At 42.0% G+C, this 14578-nt stretch overlaps 1 protein-coding gene across 3 annotated transcripts in view; it reads left to right on the top strand.

Moving 5' to 3' along the window:
- The first annotated feature begins 213 nt into the window (after positions 1 to 213).
- The window catches only part of APC4 (Transducin/WD40 repeat-like superfamily protein), a 128768-nt gene continuing 114403 nt past the window's right edge, over positions 214 to 14578 (top strand). For all 3 annotated transcript variants that reach the window (XM_087395641.1, XM_087395642.1, XM_087395643.1), the window contains exons 1-3: positions 214 to 294; positions 388 to 499; positions 3151 to 3242. In XM_087395641.1, the coding sequence (XP_087251767.1) occupies positions 229 to 294; positions 388 to 499; positions 3151 to 3242 (270 nt within the window). In that variant the 5' untranslated portion in view covers positions 214 to 228. The remainder of the gene's footprint in view (positions 295 to 387; positions 500 to 3150; positions 3243 to 14578) is intronic.

Here is a 14578-nt window from a genome sequence, read left to right as displayed (position 1 = left end):
AACTTTGCTGCTTGCAGTGTAGGTCCAAGGCGAGTGCCTCTCGGTAGGACCATGGGTGGGCAGGTCTAGGGTGAGTGCCACCATGGGTGGGCACTCTGTCCCTCAATAGCGAGTGCGAGTCAATAGGACCATGGTTGGATGGGCGGGCGACCATCGGTGGACTCGTGCTAAAAATAGCAAAAAGCTAGTTGTTTTCATTTCAGAAGAAGTGAGCCCTGCAAGACTACAATGGATGAGGCACAGATGGGTCGTAGACAATTTACCCTTCACCTCGACAAAGCTTTGTCTAGTCCGGTTAGTCCAAATTACGTTAGTTGCTACTTTTGTCGTTCTGCATCTTCCCCCCCCTGAAGATGAGCCATCGCATGTTGATTTTGTCCCACGCAGATAGAAATGGCTGCATGGAACCCCGAGAAAGATTTATTGGCGATGGTGACAAAGGATCAGCAGCTCATCATGCACCGTTTTAATTGGCAGCGGCTCTGGGCTGTTTCCCCAGGTGACATTTTCACTCCTGAGTGACTATCAATACTGCATTTGGATGATACTTTTGAGTCAAGAGAGATCTGCAAGTCTTTTCTGTTTCAACGTTTCATAAAAACATGCAAGCGTCTGAGCAATTTCTAGCTTTCCCCACAAATTCCACTAAAGTTTTACGTTTGAACCTAACTGAAACATGCATAGAATGCATGGGTGGGTTGTCAAGCGAGACCCAAAATGACATGATTAAACTTTTATGGAAAGGTTGCTTACAATATGCCAGGCAACTTTGAATTTCCTATTTAGAGACTAATGTGGTAAACTTACATGGCTAATTCAGTAATCGATGCATTCTTGTATTTTCACGCAGTTGACGGTATTGTTTTTGGATTTTGGTTAGAACGCTGTAATGACAAGGAAGATCTAACGCATAGGTGATTCGTCTTCTGGATGTAGCTACGTTATATTACCGGGAAAAATATTTATGGATTTATCAGTGCACCTTCATGACAGTCTTGCTCTGCTGGGACTGGTTCGAAAAATGAAGCAACAATGGTCAACCCCTTCATTTTGTCAGGGTTTTGGATGCTAATCCCTTTTAACAACTTTGCACCTTGATGCACTCTCATGATTGCACACAGTTCAACATTGATTGAGCTCAAGAGTGCATTTACAGCTTTGCTGAAAGGCAAATGCCTAAGAGAGTATAGTTTACCTCTGATCCTTTTTCAGCTTCAGGCATCCTCACAACTTTTCAGGATGTCCTTTTCAGGACCTCATGGAGATCGGGGATATGTCAGATAGACTTTAAGAGGGGCTGATTCACCTTTCTCCTAAGGGTAGTGGAGAGAGGCTTGAGATTTCACATTGGAGGGCCCATTACCTTGCTTGGATTTGCTTACAAGATCCTAGCTAAGGCCATCAGCCCGAGGCTTGACCCTTTTCTACTAGACATTATTCATAGGCTTTGTATGGAATGGGAGCACTTAGATGACATCTTCACTTTGGGAGGCCATTGCGTTGGCATCAATTCCATCAGGAGGATTTATCAATTTGGTTTTTGATTTTGAGAAGGCCTAGGATAGGAGGGGGTTCCCGAGATTGTGGATGGCAGGGGTGTTAGCACATAGCTAAGTTTTAGTCAGGGGAGCCCTTGGGGACATATTTCATATAGCCAGACCGGTGAGATAGGGATGTCAAGGCTATGAGCAGCTTTCTAAGGACGGAGGTATAGGTAGTCATGGCATCAGGATGCCCATTGCAGCTTGGAGGAGCTTCTTGAGATGATACGGTAGTATATCGTGATGGGACCGGTAGATAGCTTTAGGGCATTTGTTTCAGCTATGGAGGTGTTTTACTTCGCTTCGGTAGCTCTTATCAAGTGGTACAAGTCCATTGGATTGGGGTTATTGATAGACCACACCCATATTGGAGACCACATGGAAATGTTACTTGACTTCCTAGAGGGACTGCAATGTGATACCTTGGATGTCATGTAGGAATGGGCATCATGTCGGAGCAGGCTAGTTGGCACCACTACTTTTGAGTGTTTAGAGGAAAATCTAAATTTGTGTGATTGGACTTATTCTAGTCTTACAAAGGTATATATATATATATATATATATAGATAGACTTTCTCATAGGTTACTTGAGGATTTTTCGCACAAGCTATGGGACAGTTACAGTCCCATTTTCTTTGGATTTTGGCACATAGAGCCCTTGTAGTGGGCACCTCCTTTGATGTGGTTGTTTCCAGATACATGCTCACAATGTGGTTTTGCAGAGGGTCTCAGAGGCACTGCATCTGGGATTGCCTACTGGCACAGGAGGTTTGGAGGAGAGCTTTGAGGATGGTCTTCGTTGGGACTCAAGATGAGATAGTGGTGACATGGGAAGTGATGGCCTAATTTATAGACAGATGACCTGCTTGTGGGTATGAGGACATTCGTGGAGTTTGTCCTTCGGATTGGTAGGGCAGGACTTCATGTTTCGACTTCACAGAGATGGTGTGGACACCTGGACACTATCATATATGGGAGCTGATAGGAGCATCATTGCCTGGTACATATTGACAGCAGGTGCAGGACCCAGGGAGGCCATAGAGCAGCAGACTACATCAGCCTCGGAGAGACTGGCCAGCATTTGGCTAGATATCATTCATACTCTTGGAGGTAGATGCGATAGACTCGAGGGAGATTTGGATCACATCAGGCACGGAAGGGAGGCCTTTATCAATATATGGGATCCAGCCCCTTTCCTTCATTTCACAGATAGTGGTATAATATCACATTATAAACTACCAGAGTGGCTGTTTGTTCAGCCCTTTATAGGAGGTAATCCCCATAGAGCAGCCAGCCAGGGGGATATCTTTTTGCTTTTTATATAACCCTTTATGGGGGACTTGTATTTTCCTTGTTGTTCGTGTCACTAACGAGTTTATTAGCTGAACGTCTTTTTCTCAGGGAAAAAAAAAAATTGTAGTAGGAGGATCACATCTCAATGCAAGTCCTCATCATTGAAGAATGTGATTAATGCTTAGGATCAGTTAAGGCAATCTTAGTGAACAAGTTCTTGTATTACTTGTGTGCTTAAGGAGTAAACACATATGGGAAGTAAATATTGTATATTACTTCTTTAAATCTTCACATTTGTCTACCCTTTATGCCGCAGAGACTAGAGTGACATCCATATGTTGGCGTCCAGATGGCAAGGCTTTGGCTGTTGGACATGAAGATGGCAGTATATCTCTTCACGATGTGGAGGTAATTTTCTTCTTTCCTTACTGCTCATTGTCATGCCTTCACATTTCCCTTTTGTTTGGCCTTAAGGGCAAGTACTTACTTATAAACATGTTCTATAATGAGTTGCTACTTCTGTCTTTCAAGTCTAATAAACCTGTATATGCCTACAATGTTTCAGTATCTTTATTCTTCAATGCGTTCAAAGATGAGGGTCTGAAGAACGATGAGTAAGCTGATGCACTTATTCTTTATAAAAAAGAAACAACTGTCAATCCATCTTATAGAAGCAAATGAACCATTAAGGGATTTGAAGCTGTATGATTATTAACTCATATTGAAGGATAATTTTGATTTACCAATGTCAAGCTGAAGATAATAATTTCTCAAGAGCAGACTATTGTACCCTTGCAGTTCTTTTATGATATGGTGTTCTACTTGTTAGTGTGATAGGGGGATATCCCTCTAAAAGGGCTAATGCACTTCCTTGGTGATATCTTGGGCTACTTGTAATAATAGGGTATAGAAGACATAAATTCAATATTGATGATGGAGTTTGATGTTGAGGTGATGGGTGAGAGAGAACATTTGAAGATCGAGGGTTAAATAATAAGATAAATCAGCAAACTTGGGTATACATGTAAAACCAACTAAGGTAGGAGTGTAAGGAACTGTTTGTAAGCATCGGATTTCTTCGCTTCGGGTAACTTGCATCTAGGATTAGATCAAGGGCTTGTGAAACTCAAATCAGAAGCATAGAGGGCCATTTTAATAATGCCAAGGACTTTTACAAGGCTGCTCGTCCTCGTGAATTGTTTTGGATGAGAACTTTACACACTTTCTTCCCAAGAGTTTTTAATTTGGAAGGAAAATCAACTCTTCGTAAAAATAAAAGAACCTCTAAAAAGAACCCTTTGATGTGGAGAACTCATATCAAGCCCTTTAACATTCATCATTACCAACATAGTCATACACCTAACATCGCATGGAAACCTAAAGTTATGTTACGAGGTTGTCCTAGCTCTCCTGCAATCTCACATGTAGTTCGTGAGTTGCCTCTCTCACTTCCTCTTCCTCCACTTCCTCCTCCTTTAGTTCCTTTAACTTCCTCAGTTCCAAGAGTTTTTGCTTCTCGAGGCTATAAAAGAAGATTACTCTACCTAGATAGATTAATGTCACTGGGTCTTTTTTCAATAAAAGTTTTTGAAAAATATAATGTCAAAGTTCTTTTTAAACTTCAATACACCTTGGAAAACTTCTCTTTTGAGGATTTGAATCTAAATAAGCTCCATTATATACAACTTAAAGCTTCGTTTGATCGCTTCTTAAAAGTAAAAGCTTCCTTTCAAAGCAAAGAAGTCTATCTAAATAAGGAACTCTTGATTTGTATTTTTACTTCTCCCTTACTTGACAAGATAGACTTAAACTCCATTTTGAAGTCTCTTGAAGTAATGGATTCTCTCCCTCATTTTGTGGGAAGAATTTGGAAGCATCCAGTAGTAGCTTGGAAGTATGTAAAAACTTTAGGACAAAAGGCTTTCAACTATGGAGAGATAGGTAAAAGACTTTCAGAGCATTCAAAATCTTCTATCCTTAAAGAACCTTGTTGTTGTAAAAGTAAGAGATTCCAAAGCTTTATTGATGCTGATTTAGGACATGTAGTCACAACTGATATCTCAATTTTGCTTTCTAGTAACCTAAGAGACCTTTTCATGAAAGGCACAAAATTTCGATTGTACTCTTTCAAAGAGTCTTGCCTTTTAAAAGCTATCGATAAGGGAATCTCAAAGTTTGTTTTGCAATTAGAAGAATGTTTAGGAGTTGAAAATATCTTATCAGAATGGAAAGGGAAGATTTTGAAGAAAGTTACTTTGAAACTAGAAGAAGTCCCTTCGGTTATTTGCTCAAAGAAAAGTAACCATCTGTCTAAAGAAGATGAAACTCTTCTTCGAAAATTCCATAGGAATTTGTCATTTCTTATGTGGACAAATGTTCCAATAAGTTTGTTTTTATTTGCAAAAAGTTTTACTTAGAATTGTCTTTTGAGAGAAGTGAACTCATTTGCCAAAACTTACGCCTCTGCCTTAGTTTCTCAAAAGGATTTGATCTCAAAACAACAGAGTTTTTGCAAGTCTTCTGGGTTTGTTTGCAATCCAAGCATACCTTTTCTTTGTGTTGCTTGGAAGTTTCACAAAACTCCAAAAAAGCCAAGATTTATTGCAGCTGCTTGTGAGACTACTTTGACGAATGTCTCTAAATGGCTAAGCTACTGATTCAAAGCCATGTTGCCTAGTGTCCATGAACTTTGGAGGGACTTATTAAAAGAGGGAGATGTCCCCTCGAACTCAAGTTGGATTTTAAATGACTCTGTAGGAGTGATTCCTGTTGTAAAATTTTTTAATTCCTCTCGAAGCATTCAGGAAAAAGAGTCTCCTATTCTCCTTCAAACCTATGATTTTACGATGCTTTACACAAAGATTGAGCTGGAAGACCTGAAGTTTAGAATTAAAAAGCTAGTGGCTGCAGTTTTCAAGCTGAGATTTGACAAAGATAGATGCAAAGTGCTAAAAGTTGAGAAAACAGCCTTATGCTTTGACTTTTTGTGGCTAAAAAATAAAGATTATGACATAGGTTCTAAAAAGAAACGATACACAAAGGTAGTAAGTGTAGAAGATGTTTGCTTTTGGATAGATTTTCTTTTAGATAATCTTTACATCACAGTAGGTGATTCTTTGTTTCAACAAGTTATAGGAATCCCCATGGGCACTAATTGTGACGTCTTTTTAGCAAACTTTTATCTTTTCACTTATGAATTTGAGTTTATGCAATGTCTTATTTCTATCAATACCTGCCCTATCATTTTACATAAGCTTAGTCAAGTTAGGCATTTTATAGATGATTTATTTGTACTAGATGTTCCTAACTTTCAAGAACTTATGTACAAAGACGCTAGAGCTTTTGGAGAAGGAATCTATCCTCGTGACTCTTGTGAACTGAACTGCATTTAAGAGGGGATTCTTGTGTTTTCTTAGATCTTAGACTTTCTCAATCTACCATAGGATTAGAGGTTGATATATACGATAAACGTGAACAATCTGAATATAGTGGTTTACACATTATAAAAATGCCTCACATTGACTCAAACATTTCTGATTTGGCAAAATATGGAGTCATTTCTTCCCAATTCCATAGATTTTCCCGCCTTTGTACAACTAAGGAGTCACTCAATGCAGTAATTTGATCACTTTACTATTACACAAGAGGTATAATCCAAGGAAAATAATGAAAAAAGTTCGCACATTCTTAGATATGAAGTCTTTTATCTATGGTGTTTCGGCCTTAGGTTTGTTTAGAATGATTGAACATAAGCTGAAAACAAAAAGTGGGGAGCTGAATAGCCCGTTTTTCTTTTAGTTTCAAAAGAGAGTTTGTTTGAGTATACTTGTGCTTTCTAAGTTAGAAATGTATTTTTGCCTCTTTGCAGAAATGAGACATAAGTGTAAAGGGCCATTTAGCTTTTTATGTTTTAAATAAGAGAGAGAGAGAGAGAGAGAGAGAGAGAGAGAGAGAGAGAGAGAGAGAGAGAAAGAAAGTTTATTAAAGTCTTTGGGAGACCGTGAAGGTCTATGAGACTAAAGATAACTGATACAATGAGCATAACGGTAGCGGTCTCAAAACGGGCCAGCCAACCGTTTCTACAAAAAAGAGGTTATGAAGGACTGTGTGTCTAGTCCTGAAACAAAAAATATGTGTCTACCTCCAGATGATACAAAAAAGAAGGGGGGGGTACCAAAAATGGGGCAGAGGGGGGAGATACAGTATACATGTGCAGGTGGTGATCGTCAGAGACCAATCATAGAGGGGCCGTCAAATGGGAGGTCGGAAAAAACCCTGCGATAGATGATTGGCCTCTGACGTCACGCGGCCTAGTCGAGCTCGGTCGTCGGGGGCGGCCGGTGGCCCTGTGGATGAGGGTAACGGTAACCCCGGTGGGGCGGGCAGAGAGCAGAGACGAGATGTCATGGACCTGGATGTGTGAGTCTGTCCGCTGGCGCAGCTGTCGTGGCTCTGGCTCTTGCTCACGTCCGCGTCGTCGGCTAGACTGAGAAGAGGTATCCTGTGACTGGAAGAAGTCAGTGATAGGTCGCTGGGTGTCCTCACGCTATGTGTGCTGCTCGTGTCGTTGTGCTCGGAGAGAGGTATCTCGGTGGCGAGTCATCTCATGTAAGAAAGCGGCTAGGCATCGTTGATCCGGGAACTGCAGCATGTGTGGGAGGGAGCCGAATCCGTCGCGGAAGAGGTAGTGGTACCGGCCTCGAATGGCATAATAGATAGGACATCTGAAAGCAAAGTGCTTCTCCGACTCGATCTCCTGCAAGTCGCAGAGTGGGCAAAGGCGGTCCTCTCGTGGGATACCCTCTGCGCGTCCGCTCTCGATCCGTAATCGGTGTGACGAGACCCTAAACTGATCGAGGGAGATCCGGAGCGCATGTGGTAGATGAAGCTGTGTGTAACCCGGAGGTGTGATGAAGCCCTTCTGTGAGATCTGGAGGCAGTGTCGGCGGTAGAAGTCGAGCTTCACAGGAAGTTTCTAGTTTTTTGGTAGTTTTTGTTTCTTGACTTGCTTGTTTATTTTTGCTTAAGTCACCTGCTTTGTTTCTTCTTTATTTCTTGTTTTCATTCTCTTTTGTTTATTTGACATATTTTAGTAAGCACTGGGTTTGCCCAAGAGACTTTGCGGGTCTTTAGAAACCCAGTATAGCTGCTGATGCTTGGGCACTGATGACGACATAAGTGTTGCTTTGCTTGCTAAGTATGTCTTCCTTTTGTTTTTCATAAAAGTTTTTGTTTACCTCTTTTTTCTTCTCTTTTATTTTCTCTTTTATTTTCTTTGTAGATTTTTGATCTTTAGAACAACAAAAATTCTAAATTTGTATGATTGGACTTATTCTAGTCTTACAAAGGTATATCAAATCAGAAGCACCGTTTCTTGCAAAAAATAAAAGCAGAGGCAACTTTGAAATGGAAAACGGAGCTCAAGGGCATCAGGTCATTATGTATTATTAGTTCATATTTTAACAATGGATGAGTAAGGAAAACTTTTCAAATCATGCTTAGGGCTAGAAAGAGATAAGATGCCCTTAGAAGAGAAAGGGCAAGTATCAACTGTGAGAAGTCGCCAAGATTGAAGCGAAAGTGTATGCTTGAACCACCAGACCGTGTTGGATAAATAGGTTCAATGGCCCACGTTTTAGCCCCTAAATGAGAAGTGCAATGGGGCTTACACCTTTTTGTTTAAGGGTGGATATGGTGTCACATTGGTGCCTGTAGGGTATTGAGAGGGGTTGCCATGTGGGCAGTAGATAGGGTGCCGCATGGACAGCAGCAATACATCCTTCTTGATTTAGTTTTAGGGCAGCCACACGAGCCACCAAACCTAATCGAGGTGGTTGTCCTACTGATACAACTCCATACAAGAGGGCTCTCAGCATCTGATCCATCCAGCCACGGTTTCGTAGGGTGCCCCTTATCTATGAACTCCTTCTGAGTTCCTTCTTCTCTTTCCTGTTGGAGCTCTCTTTCTAGAAACCTCCCTCCTAGCCCAGTGCCTACACGTGGCGCCATGTGTCCGTCTTGGACCTTTCACTTTTAGCCCCCTCTTGGGCCTAATAGTGCACCCTTCATTTAATGCCTAGACATAGGGATCCCCTAGGTCTAGGCCTTCGAATCTGCAAGCACTGTCAATCCCTTTGGCTTCCCGCCTCGCCATAACCATGTTGTGGGACTTCCATGATTATGGTTGACGTTTTCTTCCCCTTAAGGATGGTTTACGTACTCAAAAACCAAATTGGGAAACCTCGTCTGGAGATTGCCTACCCTTTTCCATGTTGACCTTTCTTCAAATCTATCTTTCCACTTAACCAGACATTCTTGCCATATTGTATGTCTTGTTCTTTTTTATTGTCCATCCAAAATTCTCTTGGTTAGTGTGGTAAAGTAGCAGGTTCAATGAGTTCAACTAGGAATTCATTTCTAACGAGATTATCATCATCTCCTAATTTTCTTTTTAGCCTACTTACTGAATGTGCTCTACATCCCTTTGGTAAGGTTGATTTGTAAGCAAGTTCTCCAATTCTCTGAAGTATTATGAATGGTCCATAATACCTAGGAGACAACTTTGGACATTTACTTGTCTTTAGGGATTCTGAAGATTCAGGTACCTTGAGATTAGACTTTCTCATTTTCTTCAAACTTCAACCTTCTATGGTGGGGGTTTGCATAACTTCTTGCTAGATATTGAGTCTTTCTGATTCTATCTTTAGGTAATTTAAGCATTTGATTCATATCCTCAAGAAAGTCTTTGGTCGCTTGAACCTTCTCTTTTTAGAGTCCCACTACAAGTGGGGCTCTAGGTTGAAATTCATACAACATCATGGATGGACTAAAACTTGTAGCTGAATGTTTGGCACTGTTATATGTAAATTCTAATATGGGCAAATACTGTTCCTAATTAGTTTGTTGTTTACGTACATATGCTAAGCACCTCGAGGTGATCACTCAGAATTATGTAAGGTAGTATGTGAGTTGAAGGGGTTTCTTATGGAGTTACATATATGGCAACAATAGTCCTACCGATGATATAGAAGCTCCTCCTAGCAAAAGCCCTCACAAACAGCTATTTGTAGCTCATCGATTTTTGTGCTACCGACATGATTTGATCCATTTTGTACACAAAATGATCACATGAATAAAATGTTTAAACTATGGAACTAATAAATTATTGATCACCTTATGACCATGATGATGCTAACTAAATATGGATCACCTGCATATGTCCTTAACCATGTATACACCTCTAGGATGGAGGGAGGAAACCAAGGACCCAAACTCTAAATGAGAAAAATCCATGGTCATAATTAAATATAGAGTTTGATAAGGTCCGGCTCTCATGAAACAAAGATAAGTATAAACTTCCTAAATATCTAGAATTTTGACACTTTAACATGATAAATGTATTCATTCATATCATTCTGATTGTTTTGACTACAAACATGACCATATTTGGAGTCCGATTGACTAAGTTATGGCCCAAATAAAATTGGCAAGAGGAGCCTCCCAAGAGGCCGCGATATGGAGAATCCTCCCCCCATTATTTTTTTGCCTTGAAAATGGAAATTGCACAAGAAAAAACAATACTTTGACCCCTTTCTTTCACCCCTCCGTCGTTGACCCTTGAAAAACATTGCTAAACATTTTCAGAAATTGTTGTTTGTCTATAAGACAATTGATTACTCACACAATATCATGGGTAGGACAACAACTGTAAAAGTAAGCAATGCATGCTACTTTTTGAACATAAAACATCACACTAGAATGTCAAAATTTATGAAATTCCTCGCTCGAACCGTCGCCTCACTCGAACGCAGTCGCTTGAATTCTACTTCAACACATAATCTTGGACGTCCTTATCTATTTCAGGCCAAAAGAATTGTCTTTTCAGAAGTACATACATCTTTTTGAATTTTTGGGTGTCCAGCACTCAGACTATCATGACACTCAAAAAGAATTTGGCGCCTAATGTCTTTATTATTCGAGACACATACTCTACCCTTGTATAGTAGGTAGCCATCCTCAATAGTATATATTTTTCCTTTTGAGTCCTTTATCACCAACCTGTACACCATTTGCATGTGATTCCTCAGGGAAAGCCCCTCGATTAGTTGGATCCCTCCTCATTATTGCTTTCCATATTTTAGAAAAGTGAGGATCTAACTCTTATTTTCTTTTCAAGGACTCTAAGAAATCATTTTGAAATTGAGTGAAACTCTATTAATTAACAATTGGCATTCGGATTACGGAGTCTGAACTTCCCCTTCCGATATGTCATTTGGATATCAAACTCTTGCATTATTTCAGTCCACCTAGCTTTTCTTGCTTTAAACTTTGGCTGATTGCAAATCCATTTAATGCTTTCGTGATTAGAAATGATCTCAAATTTGGCACCATATAAATAGTGCCTCCATTTCTTCAAAGCATAGACTATAGCATATAATTCCTTCTCATATGCCGAGTAATTCTGTTGAGCACGGTCTAACTTTTTCCCTTCCCCTTAAGTTGGTCCGTCATCGGAACATCAATTTTAGCATAGTCTTGGATGAATCTCCTATAAAATGCAGACAAACTTAAGACTGTCCGCAGTTCTTGGGCGGTGCCTGAGAAACCTCCTTCATGAAATGCCCCTTCGTTTTAAGTTGATAAAACGAGTTTGTTTTGAAGTTCCAGCTTTGGTTTTCCTTGTAGTGTTGTCATATATTTGGGCATATTTGATTGCTTCTTCAAAGCTCTTGGGAGAATTTCTTCTCACCTTAACCTTGTAGGTATCTTTTAGACCTCTCACGAAACCCCTTATCTTTTGGAATTCGTTGATTCCCTTCAAGTTAAGGACTGCCTCCCTATAGTTCCCTATGTACTATTCTTGCCGATGCTACAATTGTCCCAAGCTTCCCAAGCCCTTTCTAGCTCGTTTTTAGGTAAAAAATCTTTTAAGAAAGCTTGTTCAAATTCAGTCCAATACCTAGGGATCCTATCATTTTCTTTGAGACTCATCCACTATTTATAAGCCTTATTTCCAAGAGAAACACTCGCTTCCCAGACTTGATTTTTAAGAGGGGTGTTTCCGAGTCGATGGAAGTCTTGCCATTTTTGCAAGAACATATTTATGGCTCCTTGTCTCGTTCTCTCTTCCCCATTGAAAATTGGTGATTTGAAGTCCTTAAGAATGTTAGAGGTTTCTTTAAGTTGAGAGGTAGACCTCTCAACTTGAGTCTTGGTGATTTTGCCATAGGAGTTACCAATTGAGAATGGGATAACTTAGATATGGCTTCAACTGGTGGATGTTGGTCATTGCTACTACTGGTGGCTCGCAACTTGATGGAGAGGTTATTGTATGACTAACCTTCCGGAGTGAAGGACCTAATAATGGGAAGGCCTCGTCAACCTCTTTGTTGATTGGTACTGCAACTACTGCCTCCCTAAAGAATTGAGGAAGGGGAGCTACGGAGGGAATGGCATGACTATCCTCACGGATTGCTGTGCAATCATCAACCTCCGTACTGGTGATAGCTATACTTGCGACTACAGTTATGAGGGTACTCCTTCCTGCTAGGCCTAGCATTGGTCTTGCAAACTCCTAAGACGCCCTCTCTTGCTAAGCATCACGGCCAATGGGACTAGAAATGAGCCCTCTAGTCCTGAATACTCTTGATGAGAAGGTGAACTGTGAGTCATGCGGACTTAAATTGATGTGGCCAACTGAGCTTCAAGGGTGCAAGCCCCAAAGGAATTGACCGGAGCTGATGTAGAGGCTTAATGGGTGGAAGTGTTAGAAATGACCCAATAGAGGGTACGCACAGCGGAAGACTGATAGAATCGCCTAGGAGCTCACACAGTGTGGTGTGGGGTGTGGAATCACAAACTTCTTAAACTTATGTGCATGGGATAGATGTGTAGAGAAGACACCAAAATAAGATATTTCTGTCCAAAGCTATGGACACAATACAATAGAGATAGATCCAGAGTCCCACCAATGGTGTGGTCCTCTGATCTTACCACAAGGTCCTCTGCAGGCTCTCTCCGGCCCGCCATGCTGTGCCATATCCAGGGCCTGCTGTAGGTCGCTTTGCTGCCCACGAACCCCCCACCTGGCTTGCCACACGTGTAACATGCAATGGTAATCTGTTCACAGCAAGACCTTCTTTAAACCTTTAGCGAGGAATTAGCGCTGTACACCATAGAGAGAGAATGGAGATGAGGTTAGAGAGAGAATACAATCGATAACCGATTGGGTCCCTGTACCCATTGAGGGCTCCCTCCCCCAATCAAGGGAGAATTTGCTTTATTCTTGGAGAACTGAGAAATACAAAGAACACTCTTCGAGAGAGCACGGAAAACACGCTTCTGAAGAGCTCACTATGCACACGTATAGCAGACCCAGAGACCTGAGAGGCAACGCCGACCAATACCAAGACCTTGATGCTGTCCACACCAACGATGTAGGACGCTTCTGCAAGGCAAGGGAGAGGCTTGTGCTGTCCACCGGAATGCAGGGTTACTGCGTGAGTGAGAGAGTGAAAGCTAGGAGTGATAGATCCCATAAGAGAGCTGAGAGATGACTGGAATAAAGAGCTGAGAATGAGCTGTGTAAAACTGTAAAAGATAATTGAAAAGAGCTGCTGAAACAGACCCCAAACCTTACTCCGTTCGCTGTCCCGTCTCCCGGACTGATGTGCTGCGTGAACACCTTCCCAGAGGGCTGAACTGATGCCAAAGGTTGAGTCTGGTCAGAGGGCCATTGGGTGTGAGTGTCAGGCTTTTCAGAGGGGGCTGAGGAGGAGCTGTAGGAGGCTGAAGTGCTGGGAGAATTGAATGAGGAAAGAGGGCCTCGAGGCCCCCTATTTATAGGGCTTTTGGGGCTGGTTGGCTGGTCCCTTGGCCCCATAAAGGCAGCCCTAGGCCCCATAAATGGCAGCCCTAGGCCCCATAAAGACAGCCCTAGGGAGGGGTGCAGGGTAGCCTATAAAGGCCGCCCTTCCCCCTCCATTCTCTTCACTTGTTTAGGCCTAAGGGGGCCCAGAAGGGCTCTTGTCCTAGGCTGGACCTAAACCTATCCCTAAACCTAAGACGGAAACACTACCCTACGGTTCTCCAGTGGGTACTAGTGAACAAGGACTGATCTTCCGACTTGACCTAAGGCTGACAAATTGATTTACGTAGCTTGTGCCTGACTGTCCTTGGACAAGGGCTCACAAATGAGTCACAGCGTACGACAAAATCTCCTAATAGGGAACTATTATGCACTTGTCGATGTAGCCAGTGTGTCACTTTGCACCGAAGTGCAGGGGTGCATGTGACAACACAGGTGCCTATCTCCTGGGAATACCTTGCCATCTGGTGCTGGCTCCAAATATGCTTCTGCCGGCCTGATCCAAGGTGAGCAGCCATAGCTGACTTTCCGTCCATGAGCTCCATTTGTTGCAGCCCTCCCATGGCTCCTCAAGGTACCTCTCTTTTCTTCATTCTGTGATTCTTGCCCACATGGTAGACATTACCTTGCCCATGTGTCAGTTTCTCAAGACCTAGGTTCACCCCCCCCATGCTCTCCTCATATGGGGGCTTATAGATGGGGGGAGGTGACCTTTCCAACACCCCTTCTCATCGACACATCTCGGCCCAATGCCAACACGTCGATGACGATGTTCCAGTAACTCCCTGGTCGTAGTCCTTTGGAACACTTCGATGTCGAAATCTTTTCCTAGCTTTTCATCCAGTGGGTCTTGCTCCACTAGGTCCGGTTCCGCTTC

This window comes from Dipteris shenzhenensis, chromosome 24 (assembly GCF_047967505.1).
Source record: "Dipteris shenzhenensis isolate YYH24624 ecotype China chromosome 24, Dip_SZ_1.0, whole genome shotgun sequence".
Lineage (NCBI taxonomy): Eukaryota > Viridiplantae > Streptophyta > Polypodiopsida > Gleicheniales > Dipteridaceae > Dipteris > Dipteris shenzhenensis.
The sequence above is the reverse complement of the archived record's forward strand: the minus strand, read 5'-3'. Positions and strand labels throughout refer to the sequence as shown.